At 37.0% G+C, this 14,055-nt stretch overlaps 2 protein-coding genes across 3 annotated transcripts in view; one reads left to right on the forward strand and one right to left on the reverse strand.

Annotated features, from left to right (window-relative positions):
* The first annotated feature begins 1,164 nt into the window (after window positions 1-1,164).
* ecrg4a (ECRG4 augurin precursor a) lies at window positions 1,165-8,253 on the forward strand. Of its 2 annotated transcripts, XM_056251786.1 has the most exons (4): window positions 1,171-1,349; window positions 2,625-2,669; window positions 3,490-3,653; window positions 7,734-8,253. In XM_056251786.1, exons 1-4 carry the CDS (start codon window positions 1,280-1,282, stop codon window positions 7,881-7,883), a joined length of 429 nt encoding a protein of 142 aa, XP_056107761.1. In that variant the 5' UTR covers window positions 1,171-1,279; the 3' UTR covers window positions 7,884-8,253. The 2 variants fall into 2 exon arrangements, with proteins under 2 accessions (XP_056107762.1, XP_056107761.1); XM_056251787.1 differs by lacking the exon at window positions 2,625-2,669 and having other exon boundaries at window positions 1,165-1,349.
* Window positions 8,254-9,503: 1,250 nt separating this feature from the next.
* Window positions 9,504-14,055, reverse strand: part of uxs1 (UDP-glucuronate decarboxylase 1) — a 93,268-nt gene continuing 88,716 nt past the window's right edge. The window contains exons 13-15 of the mRNA XM_056251779.1: window positions 13,441-13,498; window positions 13,260-13,363; window positions 9,504-9,929 (exon numbers count right to left, since the gene is read on the reverse strand). Coding sequence (XP_056107754.1) covers window positions 9,798-9,929; window positions 13,260-13,363; window positions 13,441-13,498 — 294 coding nt within the window. The 3' untranslated portion in view covers window positions 9,504-9,797. The remainder of the gene's footprint in view (window positions 9,930-13,259; window positions 13,364-13,440; window positions 13,499-14,055) is intronic.

Genomic DNA, 14,055 nt, shown 5'->3' on the forward strand with positions numbered 1-14,055 from the left:
CGTATGAATTAGTACGAATTAGCCACCTCGTAAAATTCGTACGAATTGCCGTGAGATCTGGCTGGGTGATCCGTTTTTATTAACGTTACTGGAAGAACTTTTGGTTCTTTTTTCTTTTGGCTGAACCATGTCAGAACTTTCAGCCAAATTTCTGGAGCGTTCCCTGTTAGCTGTTCGGTAAATGCCTGTGCCCAGTTTCTGCTATCAAGGAACACCATGGGGAGTGTCTTAAATTAATAAAGTGGAGGGACATGAGTCATGACATCCCTCTGCTGATACTCCCACTCATGCAAGCCCATATAATCCTGTAGTCAGAAAAATACTCTAACAAGGTGTCTCGGATTTCCTCGGTCACAGCTAACAACCAGCAAATTAGTGAGAGCTTGTACTTCCTTCACCCTCTGGGTTTGTAGACTTAGCCTTCTGACCACAAATTGCCATTGGCTGTTTCCAGGCCCATAGGGGGTCAGCTTGACGAAAGGGGCCAACTTCACCTCCACAATCTGAAACAAACAACTCCTACAACTCTGTTCAGTCCAAACAACTCCAAACCACACATGCATCTGATTTATACAGATCACAGTCTGCATGAGCTGATGCAAAACTAATCTTGATTTGCACATGATTTTTGATCAGTACATGATTACAATTTTGATTCATTTTGCACAAAGTGGAAGTAAGTTGTGGATAAAACAAAGATTATCGGATTCGGTGTGTTACTTGCTGTTTCTTTGTAGTTATTTGTGAAAGTTGCGAGCGTGAAAATTGTTTAAACGAATCACTCAAAGTAGATCATACACCATTTTTTCAAATCCTAAAAGCTGGTGAACCTTGAGGGTTTGGTCGTTTAAAGCTTTTGGCAACAGTTACCTAAACTCAAAATGATTCAAGATGAGAAGGCTTAAAGAAGTCAAACTAGTCAACATTTGAAGTGGATCAAAAAAGTTCCTCAAAGTTGTCCTAAGACAAGAACGGGTATTGTATGTATAACTTTGATGAAAGGTTTTGAATTGATCCACTTCAAATGTTGACTACTATAGAATCAAGGGCTGCAACTCCATTGAATGTGGAAAACTACTCACGCTGCACATGTGTATTCACTTAAATTTACAAGGAGACAGGGTCTTTCTGTTAAGCTTACAGTAATTTGCCAGCTGCAGTTTCCGTTGGGAATGTTTGCGTGGGCTTCCCTCAGGCTCTCTCCTCCTCTCTCCTCTCTGAACGTTTGCTTGCAGACCAGCGCCGTTGTGCAAATCGACGGAGAAGAAGACAAGAAGTCATGGTTTCTGAGAAGTTTTACCTGCGCCTGCTCACCTTTGTGGCCCTACTGACTGTACTGGCTCTCTCAGGTCATTTTTTCCTCTCTTTTTTTCTTGTTCGTTCGTGCACTTTACCGTTTTTTTTTTTGTTTTTTTTTAAAGTGTCTGCTAAAATGTGCTTGCTCTCTAGTTATGTCTGAAGTATGAACGTGGGTGATTTCACTTGGAATTGAAGTGGAAAAGGTGGGAAAGTTCAGTAAATGTAATGTGGGCAGAATATTTTTTTCTTTGTCAGATCAGAGTGAATGTGTATAATTTTTTTCACTTCACAGCATGTTAAATGTGTGAAAGGAACACTAGAGCGAGCAAACAGCTGGAGAGATTTTTGGAGTTTGCAGGAGTTTTTGCACTGAAAGTTATGAAATCTCTTGTTAGGACCACTTGTTTTTCATCTTAGGCTTGTTATAGTCTATGATCTTCCTCCCTCCCCCTATCTAAAGTGTCTGATGGAATCACACTTTCCACAGAGTTGGAATGCATGAGAAACTGTTCAGTCCTTGAATGAAGGCTTGAAAATACTAAACGTAGTTGAAAGTTATTCACTTTTTTTTTTGAAGGATGTTCATTTGTGATGCTATTTGTCTCTTTGTACTGTACTGTTTTGTACTGTTGAGAGTTTAAATGAGATGTTTTGTAGGCTCGATTATTACAGAAAGCTGCACGATGACAATGTTTGAGGGATGGTCATTTGTTTAGATATATATAATTAAGTAATATTATGTCAATATTATACCATATTATATTATATTATTATAGTATAGCCATTTAACCAAAAACTAACTACCATGATAAAAGAGGGTAAAACAGAAAACCACATGAATAATCGGAGTTCATGATAAGTGGCCTATTTGTAAAACATGGCCAATCATTTTTTTTTATTATAAATGCACAGGATCATCATACACACAAACACCATCAGGATAACACACAACACTAAAATAATGCAATAAATAACAGGAAATCTAACAGAAAAATGTTGTTTACCAATAAAAATGAGAAGAAACTAAATTATATAAAAAATGTAATCACATGTGATGTGATCCTTTGTTTTTCACAATAAATTAGACAGTATTTTATAGTAAATTTTATAGTGAAATTTTTCACTGTATATGGTAAGGTAACTTACAGGTAACCAATTAAAGATGTTTGTAATGTAGCATTTTTACTGTCAATATAACATTTTTACAGTGTATTTTTTTAAATAATATTATGCACACACACACACACACATGCACAAGCACAAGCACAAGCACAAGCACGCACTTAATGTATAATCCTTTTAATTCATTTTGTGATATTTTCTAGATGTTGCTAGTGAGAACACCCTGGAAAAACTCTTGATGAAAAGAGGTGACTTTTTTTATTTATTTTTATTGCATGTTTTATTTTGTCAGCAACAAACTGAACAAAATCACCAATAGAGTGGTGCATGACGTCCCTTTGTAGGTCGACCGGCCGTTATCATAACACCGGTTCCCTCGACAAAAATCCAATAGCATTTTCCCACAGGCTTTTGGATTATCGCTAAAAACAAGCTCTGTCATCAACAAAAGTTTATGATTTTGTCCATCAAGTTAATTATCACAGATTAACACAGCTTTTATACATTTTGAAGCCTAAATGCAGTTGCCAGAAGTAAAAAGCTAGACTATAAGCGAACTACACCATGCACGGTCCCACAAATTCAACGTCATCATCACTAAGTTTAACTATTTCAGTCTTTATCTAAAAACATTTTCCCAGAACGTTTGAGTTAGAATAGTTTATAAGAGCACAGTTATTAGCCAAATGAGCCCGTAAAAGCGGACTGAGTTTACCTGTTCAGCGGGATGACGTTAAATCTCTTCGACAGCCTCTGCAGTCCCATTTAGCCCCTTGTTAGCAACCGCCTTTTTCAAGACTTCAAAAAATCATGAGTGGGGTAACATTGATGAATTTTATGTTGTAGAATAAAACATGAAAGTGTCTTGAGCTTGTGTTCATTTCAGCCATTTAACCAAAACCCCATTCAAAAAACCCATTGACTTCGGGACGATGGAACCGGAAAAATGCTAACAGGCTTCCGCGTTTTGGCCTACAAAGTGATGTCATACCTGCACCACTCAGCCCCCTGTGTGTGTGCTTTAACCAAATTTGTGTCCTCCTGTCCCGTTGCTTTGTCTCCCACTAGTGGACGCTGATGTAAAGCCAGCTGCAGCTGTGGCTGTGACTCCCTCCAAGGCCAAACAGTTCCTGGCCTCCCTTAAAAGGCCCAGAAGAAACCTGTGGGACCGCAGCCGGCCTGACGTTCAGCAGTGGATCCAGCAGTTCATGTACATGGGCTTTGATGAAGCAGTGAGTACTTGTGTCAGCTTTTAATATACCATAAACCAATTTGATATATAACAGCTCTTAAAATAGCTTCGGGTATAGCTACACCTTTATGTCATTTTTTACTTCTCACCAACATCAATGTAAGACAAATTATGCTACAATTTAAGACAGAGATTTATTATGCGTTTGCCTTAACTTTGTCTAGAGGTGTTTAAGAACTTAAAAATACTTTATAGATTCATCATAAAATACTGTATGTTGCTTCTTTATCACCCTTATGTTTCCAGTCAGTTTGTTTTTGAATAGATGTTTGTGGAAAATTCTGTCTTGCACGGCTGTTTTTCCAGCCTGCATCTGAACGGTTTGATGTTGCTTGCACAAATTTTTATTTTTTATTTTTTAATTGCCAACTCTGGCCCTCGGGATCCACTTTCCTGCAGGGTTTAGCGCCAATCAAACACACCTCAAAAAGCTAATCAAGGTCTTCAAGATTACTAGAGTTACAAGCATGTGAGTTTAGGTTGGAGCAAAACTGTGCAAGAAAGTGGATCTCGAGGGCCAGAGCTGCCCAGCCCTGAAAAACATAATTGAATACATAATGGGCATGAAATATTGATTTGTCTGGCAATTATCTTGTAACTGTGGACCACTGGGAAACAGCAGTCAGTCAGGTATAGAGGGTTGCATACGATCTTCATGGACACAAAGAAAATGCGACTGCTGAATGTCGTAATTGACCAATCAGAATCAAGAATTCCTCAGGTCCGTTTGATTTAGTTGAATCAAATCCCATATGGGATTGACCTGTTACAAAAAGGCTACAGCCAATTTAGGCTTCCAACTTAAAGGTTCTCTAAGCGATCCTGGGTGACGTCACTTCTTGTTGACGTTCGAACTATTGTCAAACAAAACGGAGGCTAGCTAGACCCTCCCTCCTCCTCATCCGCACACTAACCCCCCAAACCACACCCCCAAACCCTTCTTGTCGGTCATTGGCTGGAACAGTTTGTTATGTTTCGGGGAGCGGGTCGCCGCAGTTTGTTTTTGTTGCTGTTTGTGGAGCCTGGGCTGTCTACAGAGATCGCGTTTCTTTACAGTGTGTTCAGAGGACAGGCAGCCAGCGGATAGTGAGGAGATGTTTGCTGAATGTGACAAAAAATGTGTTGGCCTAAAAAATGTGTGACATCGCTTAGAGCACCTTTAAGGTGCAACTTTTTATAAAAAGTTATGTAGGCTACATTTGAATAATTCCAAAAGTGTGTGTGTGTGTGCATGTGAAATCAATTTTGAACTCTCTTAATGCTCTACCTTAATGTAGTTCAAACATAAAGGTATTCACCAAAAGTAGGCTATTTTTCACAGATTCTCTATCCTTGAGGGATTGAACCCAGCTAACAAGGAACATTCAAGGTTGTCTTAAAGTAATGAACAAACGTTCTTCCAGTAGTTTTAATACATTGCATTCAGAGTTATCTGGTTCTTAATAATGTTCTCAAAGCACTTTTGTAAGCACAAAAAATGTTTGTTTTAGTTGGACATTTTTGAAATGTTACTAGTTTGTTTCAGAACATTCAAAATGAACGTTTCCATAATGTTTGAAGAATGGAATGTTTTCTTTACATTCACATTACAAAGAAATAATGTGTAAATGTTTTGGGCATTCAGAGAACATTCAGAAATAACATTTTCATAACTTAATGGGAATGTTAGAAAAATGTTCTTAGAACATATTATTGTTAGCTGGGATAAAGTTTTCAACTGAGAACCGCACATGACATATGCATAAATTATAGATCATGGCCACTAGTTAAGAATTCGTTCCCTTGTTTTAATAAATTGTGGCCACGAATTCGTTCCATCATTTTAAAAAATTGTGGCCACGTTGAATTAATATTTTTCCTCATTTTGATTGAACTAAAACAAGGGAACAATGTGGCCACGGTGTAAGGAGGGAACAAATTATTACAGTTGTAATCTAAACTATTCAACCCCCATTGCAACTCAGGTTTATTGGCAAAATGTACTGACTTTGCAAATGCAACAAAAAAAATGCAACTTTTAATGACTTCTGCAGTCTCAAAATTATTCAACCCCTTCATGGCAAGAATCTTTAATACTTAGTAGAGCACCTGTTTGCTGTTTAACCTGCTGCAAATGAGATAACATTTTCTGGCAGCGTTAACAGAAGACAGCATTAACAGTTAGTAGCGTTTCTTAGGAATCTTATCACATTTCTCATGAGCAATGGCCTCCAGTTCAGTAATATTCTTGGGTTTGCGTGCTGCAACCGCCTTCTTCAAATCCCATCAGAGATTTTCAATGGGGTTCAAGTCAGGTGACTGTGATGGCTACTGTAGAATCTTCCAGTACTTCTTCTGCAACCAAGCCAATTTGAGGTTTGCTTGGGATCATTATTCTGTTGGAAGCTCCAATGACGCCCAAGCTTCAGCTTCCTCACTGATGGCATGACGTTTTCACCTAAGATTTCGTGATACTTCAATGAATCCATCTTGCAGTCCACACACTGCAGGTTTACAGTGCCAGAGGATACAAAGCAGCCCCAGAGCATCACTAGCCACCATCATGCTTAACTGTAGGCAACTGTTTCATCGCTCCACAGAACAGAAAACCCCAAATTTATGTGGCTTCTTTATATGATTATGACTTGGGTCAGTAGTGGTATAGACTTGGAGTTCTGGCATGGAAACCATCTGCGTTTAGTACGCACATTACTGTGCAAACTGAAACCTCAGTGCCTGTTGCCACCAAGTCTTGCTGCAGGTCTTTTGCAGTCACTCAAGGGTTTTTCTGAACCTGCCTTCTCAGAAATCTGGTTGCTGTCGTTGATAGCTTTCTTTTTCTGCCCCGTCCAGGTAGTGTAACCACTGTTCCTTTAACTTTGAACTTGCGAACTATGCTTTCGATGGTGTCTCTAGGAACATATAGTGCCTTCAGTATCTTTTTGTATCCTGTTCCTTATTTGTGAAGGGCGATGATGTCTTCTGTTAACTTTTTGGACTATTCTTTTGACTTCGCCATATTTCTAACATGCAGTCAAACGTGACACTCAACAAACCTAGCCAGTTCAGATATTTCACGTGTTCTAGATCAAGCACACCTGGTGCAACTAATGAAGCCCTTGATTAGCTGCATAAGGTGTGCTTGAGACAACACCTGTTTTGCAGATTTTTGCTGTTGTGAGGGATTCTATTCAGGGGGTTGAATAATTTTGAGACTGCAGTAGTCACGAAAAGTTGCATTCTCAGTTAAATTTGGGGAAACCACTTGGCACATTTGTTGTGTTGAGCTATTGCAATTACCTTTGTTTGATTTGTTCATTGCAAACAGCTGAAAGCTTAATTTTCTGCCAAGAAACCTGATTTGTAATAGGGGTTGAATAATTTCAATTACAATTGTGTAATGTGTGCACGATTTAGTTAAAATGAGGGAACAAATTAGTAAAACATGCTGACATATTAGTAAGTAGTAGAAACAAATTGATTTGTGGCCACAATATACATATTTTTGTTTGTCTGACTGTCATGTGCGAAAAACAGCTATTGTTACTGCAAAAACAAATTTTATACATATAAACTCATTGTCCTTGACCCTTATCATTCACAAGGGCATAATTAAGCTCACAGATATCCGTCACCATGATTTTGTCAAGTAAGACACATTCCTGTGTCAACATATTTTGTTGATCCTGGAACAACATTCCTGTCCAAAATTCTGTCCTAACCCCATCCCTACCCCTAAATCTAACCCTACCCATAACTCATCCCTAAAGAGGGAAATGAGAGTTGAATAACACTGACATAGAAGCACCTAACCCTGGTTGTGAGCCTAAATGTGTGAGCATAAACTGCAAACTTGTCCCTCAAATCTGATTGGTTGATTAGAATGTTATTTCACCCACATATATCAGTTTTAAAAATGTTTTGGGCACATCTTAAATAGTACATTGATTAAACAATTAATTATACAGTGTGTAGTACAGAACGTCAGATGGTACAGAATGCCATTATTTAGTTGTGACATCTTATTTCAAACTTTGATTTATCTCATTGATTGGACCTTTTTCCCTCTCATTTCCTTCAGAGACTTGAAACTGATCTCGCCTATTGGATGGACCACCACCAATCCAGTGACCAAGGTCGCCAGCATCACTATGATGAAAACTCTCCCATAGGACCTCGGAACGCTGGGTCATACAGGCATGGAGCAAATGTCAACTATGACTACTACTAAAAGACCATGTCCTCCCAGAACCACGTCACTGCTGCCCAGAATACAGTTCTAAGACATAATCACTCTGATTTACTGCACAATGATGTCAGCTTGCTTATTTTGTAACTTGTACTCAATTTTGTAAATTGTAAGAACAGATAGAACATCAAAATAACATCAATTTGTAAGGAATAGTTCACACATAAATGAAAATTCTATCATTACTTTTACTCCAAAATGACAAATCCCAGAAAAAAATATCATAAAAGTAGGCCATATGATAAATTTGTGATAAAAGACTGAAATGTAGTTCATTACTGATAATATTGTCCTCCACTGTAGGATTTTAGAGCTTGAAAGCCCCAGTCTTCATTCGCTTTCATAATAATGAAAACACATTTTTTTTTTTTTATAATTTTTTTTTTTTTAAAACAACAACTTATGGGTTGGGAACATGAGGGTCAGGAAATGATGATGGAATCATTATTGGGTGAACTATCCTTTGTAGTTGCATAGACTGTCAATGGAGCAACAGAAATCTTTCATCAAAACATGAATTTGTGTTACGAAAGTCTTGCATGTTTGAAACAACTTGACATTTTTTTAGTGAACTATCCTTTAAGGTCTTCTATCTGGTGTAGTTTTAAAAGTCTGGAAGCAGTGTTACAATAAAGACCACAAAAACTAATTTTTCATAACCGTTTTTTTTTTCGTTCTCTTTTTTTAAAGAAATGAATACTGTTATTCAGCAAGGATGCATCAAATTGATCAAAAGTGACAGTATCGTGTTACAGAAGATGTATTTCAAATAAATGCTGTTCTTTTGAACTTTCTATTCCTCAAAGAATTTTCAAAATGTATCTCAGCTTCCTCAAAAAATATTAAGCAGCACAGCAAATCATCATATTAGAATGATTTCTGAAGGATCACGTGACACTGAAGACTGAAGTAACGATACTGGAAATTCAGCTTTTTGAAATGTTAATTATATTTTACAAAATTAATGTTATTGTATTTTGATCATATAAATGCAGCCTTGGTGAGCCAAAAGCGACTTCTGTCAAAAACATTAAATATACAGACCTCCATTTTTTTTATGCATCCAACAGTGGTAAAGGGAAGAGGGGAAAAAAGGGATTATGAATGGAAATGCAGCAGTGAAAAGCAATAAAAATGGGAAATGATCAGCCACTGAGCAGAAGGACAGAGATAGTGAGATTAAAAAGGGAATACAGTGAAAATCACAGTAAATATTTTATTAAAATATTCTTTTCACCTGAAATCAATTATAGATTCAAAGTTCTGTATGAAGTTTCACAAGGGTAACAATAGATTTTACTCAAAATCATCACAAAGGACATTTTCCAAAGCTTTTCTTTAATCCGTGTCCTCAAATTTCAGGACAGAGCTGGATGAGGTTTCCTGCTCCAGACCAGACATTCAAGATCTTTAAATAATATGCAATCGCTAATTTCCATAATTTCCTGCAGGCGTCCATTCAAAAAAACAAAACAAACACACTGCTAGCTTTGACAATGATAAAAAAAATCAAATAAAAAAAATAAGAATAAAATAAAAAAAAAACCTAGATCACATCAATTAAAACGGCACAGAATGTAAACACAACAAAAATGCACAAGATGATCTAAGCTTGCTTTAAATAACAGACAGATGACTGACAAACCAAAGTGCAAGGCAAAGTTTGTAAATTGGATATCTTTGAGGCACATTTGACTGAAAAACAAACTCTTTAGAGACAGCTTTTTGCCTGAGCCGCTTTTCAAAACATTTGCGCAAAAATCATGAGAAAAATTCCTTTTTTATCTTCAAAAAGATGTATCAGTAAGTGGGAGGTGGGAAACCCACACTGTAAAATGGCTGCTGGATGTCTAAGGTCCTCCAGTATCCCAGCATTCCTGAGATGAACACAACTGATCAGTTGTGTCTGGGTCTTCCTTTTTTCATCCGTGCAGCTTTGGGTTTGGGTATATACTGATTATTGGCTTGATGCTCCAGCTCTCTGCTGAAGTACTGGATGGTTTTGTTCAAGCCTTCCTCCAGTGGCACCTGCAAACACACAAATTACATTTTAATAAACAGACTGTTTCAACTCTGAATTATGATTGGATCAACCACAAATGAGACTGTTGTAAAAATGACATACATACTATGGGTGTGTCAGGAATCCTTAAATTTTGAGGTGCCCAGCCATTTATAGTGGTCTATGAAACCATAGTGGACATTATCGACTGCACGCATTCAATCCCACAATGCACTGCAACAGCTAGAGAATACCCACAATGCACTGCGAGGGTCATGCCGATTCAATTGCAGATATATTTCTTTGCTTGTTTTGGATCTGGGGATGCTGTACTATTGCAGAAGAACAGGACCCCCCTTCCAAACATTCATTTTGGCAATGATTGTAATAATCCAGTGAGATTTTTGTATGCACAATGAGTCTGACAACAGCCGGTATGATCTGATCTCACCATCATAGAGTCTGTATGTGATTACATGAAGAAACAGAAAAAACTGAGACAGACTAAATCCAGAAGAACTGTGGCAACGTCTCCAAGACGCTTGAAGAAACCTGCCTGCAAAGCTACAGTACTGTGAAAAGCTTTAGGCACTTGTGTAAAAATGCTGTAAAGTCAGGATGTTTTCAAAACTAATGTCATAAATAGATTTTATTTATCAATGAACTTTTATGAACTAAATCAAATCAATATTTGGTGTGACCACCGTTTGCGTTTAAAACAGCTTTTGTCCTCGGTACACTTGAACATAGTTTTCCAGATAGCTTTGCAGGCAGGTTTCTTCAAGCGTCTTGGAGACGTTGCCACAGTTCTTCTGGATTTATTCTGTCTCAGTTTTTTCTGTTTCTTCATGTAATCCCAGATGGACTCGATGATGGTGAGATCAGATCTCCGTGTGGAGCACCGGCTGTTGTTAGACTCCTTGTGCATACAAAAATCTCACTGGATTATTACAATTATTGGCAAAAGGAATGTTTGGAAATGTAAACTGATATTTCCTTCTGACACACTACAGCAAAAGATATAAATAACTGGCTTTTTTGTGTGAAAATAGTAATGTGCATGCAATAAGACTTTTGTACAGTACTGTATGCATGCATGGAAGAATGGATGGAAGAGTATGTATGGATGGACGGATATATGAAAGAATGTACTGTATGTATGTATGCATTTATGGAAGTATATGTATGGATGGAAGAATGTGTGTCTGTATAAATGGAAGAATGTATGTACGCACGTATGTATACTGTATGCATAGATGTATGCATGGATTGAAGAATGTGTGTATGTATGGAAGAATGCATAAACGTTCGTATATACTGTATGCATGTATGGATGTACTGTATGTATGATGGATGGATGAATATGTAATAGCTGATCCCGGTCATAAATCAAAAGTGCAGCAACCTGAGTTAAAAAAGTAAACCAAAATAATAACAAAATACAAGCACAAACAAACAACACCCCAGATGGACGGCCAGCCACACACATCGGCGCCATCTTGGTTGAACTTGCTGAAAGCTCATTTAGTGTTGGCAGCTCATAACAGTTAAACTCAATGTGGTATATGTGTCTCTGTGGTGTCCGATTTGTCAATATGTGCGTTTATTTTATTTTTTTAAATGTAAAGCACTTTGGTCAATCACGGTTATTTTAGCAGGACAAGATGAATATGGATTCATGGATGAAAGAATGTATGCATGTACGTTTGTATGTATGTATAGATGGATGGAAGTATATATTAGGGATGTCCCGATCAGGTTTTTTTGCCCTCGAGTCCGAGTCATTTGATTTTGAGTATCTACAGATACCGAGTCTCGATCCGATACTTATATAATACATAAAAAAAGAATAAAGAAGAGAGAAAAAACAGATCCAGTATGTTCCTTATTTTTTATTTAATTCACCTTATTTTAACATTCAACAACTCTGTTAACAAACAGAGCACTTCTGTGAGGTAGCTTGAACAATCAAGTAATAAATAACATAAAATCTTCACTTTTGGACTTTAGTGCAACAGTAAATATAGATTATAGAAAAAGTCTAATATAAAAACAAATAGCACCTCAACTTAAAATACCCGGCAGGCATGTAAACAAAAAATAAAAAATGTTTTAAAAGTGTATAAATAAATAATGAGAATATATATATATATATATATATATATATATATATATATATATATATATAAAATATATATATATATATATATATATATATATATATATATATATATATATATATATATATATATATATATATATATATATATATATATATATATATATATATATATATATATATATATATATATATATATACACATTAGGGGTGTAACAGTTCACAAAATTTGCGGTTCGGTTCGATACGATACAGCAAAAAGAAAGAAATGCCATAGAAATTTCCTATTTATTAAAAGAAAAACTATTTTTAAATAAGTTTGAGTTTTCCTACATCTTGAAACTTTCAGGTTTATAAATGGGGGTAATCTTTGAAGGATGAACAAATAATGTTTTGGTAATCACATTAAAAATAACATTTAAATATATATTTATATAATATTTGAGTTTTGAAGTGCAACATTAAATCCATGTTCATTCACGGCACAATGTTTCTCCTGGTTCCCACGTCAGCGCTGTTTGATCTAATAGAGATCTACGGTTAATAACGGAGACATTTGAATGCTTCTCACTAGATCTCGCAGCGATGTTATTACTTCAGTGGCGAATTCAAATGTTTTCTTCACTGGATATCTTAGCACAGTGTCGCTTGATCTCGCGCTGCACAGATGTTGCTGGTCCGAACTGATAAATGGTCCGTTAAGCACAATATAATGAGTAGCGCAGTTTCGTTCCGCTTTCATTACGTTTGCCATTTGATGTTGCGCAACGTTGTGGTGGTCGCGCCAGCGCGCAGGAAAAATGGTCCTAGGAATCGTTCGGTTTGTATGCGTACCGAACCGGAAGCCTCATACCGAAACGGTTCAATAATTACGAATACATGTACAGTTACACCCCAAATTTACATATATCCGAGTCCTGATCGGGAGGTAACGTCCGATTCCGATCGAGTCTGAAATCACGTGATCGGGCACGATTTCCGATCGCGTGATCGGATCATCCCTAGTATATATGCATGTATGGATGGATGGATGAAAAAATTTATGTATGGAATGATGTATGTATGTATGTATGTATGTATAGATGTAATGGAATAATACCTATGTATGGATGAATGGAAGAATGTATGTATGTATAGACGTATGTATGGAAGAATGGATGGATGTACTTATGGAAGGATGTCAAGTAGGTATTGAATGGGTAAAACAGTGAGATGTTATGATCAGTCTATAACTCACCACAGGTTCCCAGCCCAGAAGCATTTTGGCCTTGCGGATGTCTGGCCGTCTCCTCTGTGGATCATCCTGTGCTTCTGGAAGGAACTGAATATGACTGCGGCTCACTGAGGAGACATTCAGCGGCTGGGTGTTAATTCAGATTCTAACACCCCATTTGCAATTTTATAGAATTTCTACTTACCAACTAAACTCTTAATAAGTTGTGCAAACTCCAAAATGGTGTGTTCCTCTGGATTGCCCTAGAAGAGAGGAGCGGGCGGGCATGAGGAAGAGAGATCAATAGTGTTAGGTGGGAGAAGGTCTTAATATAGCCTTCATAATTTAATGACTAAAACTGAAGTTCCAAGCAATTCACCCTTTGGACAATGTGCCCAGGGTTAAGTGCTATCCGTTCAATTCAATGTAACACAAAGGCAGAATATTTCTGTAAAATGGGCTTAAACTAGCTCTGAAATGTGGAATGATGTGACAGGCAATAGATTGGTCTTTTTAGATTTATACTATCTGTCCAGTCCATTTAGAACAAACAGTCATTTACTAGGTTAACCCTTTAAGCCCTGAAGGCATTTTTAGAGTTGTTTTTTTTTCCGGAGTGACATACACAAAAGTAAAGACTCATAACTCCAAAAGTAAAGGAAGGAGAGTCAAAAGGTAGGTATTGATTGATAGAAAACTTTGTACTTTGTACAACTATGTACATTTCATAGAAAATATACATTTTAATTACATTTGGACATTCTGAGACATGCTGAGAAACTGCTGATAAAAGACACAAAAAAAGGGAAGGGAAAGCCAC

This window comes from Rhinichthys klamathensis, unplaced genomic scaffold (genome assembly GCF_029890125.1).
Source record: "Rhinichthys klamathensis goyatoka isolate OS25496 unplaced genomic scaffold, OSU_Roscu_1.1 h1tg000090l_1, whole genome shotgun sequence".
Taxonomy (NCBI): Eukaryota; Metazoa; Chordata; class Actinopteri; order Cypriniformes; family Leuciscidae; genus Rhinichthys; species Rhinichthys klamathensis.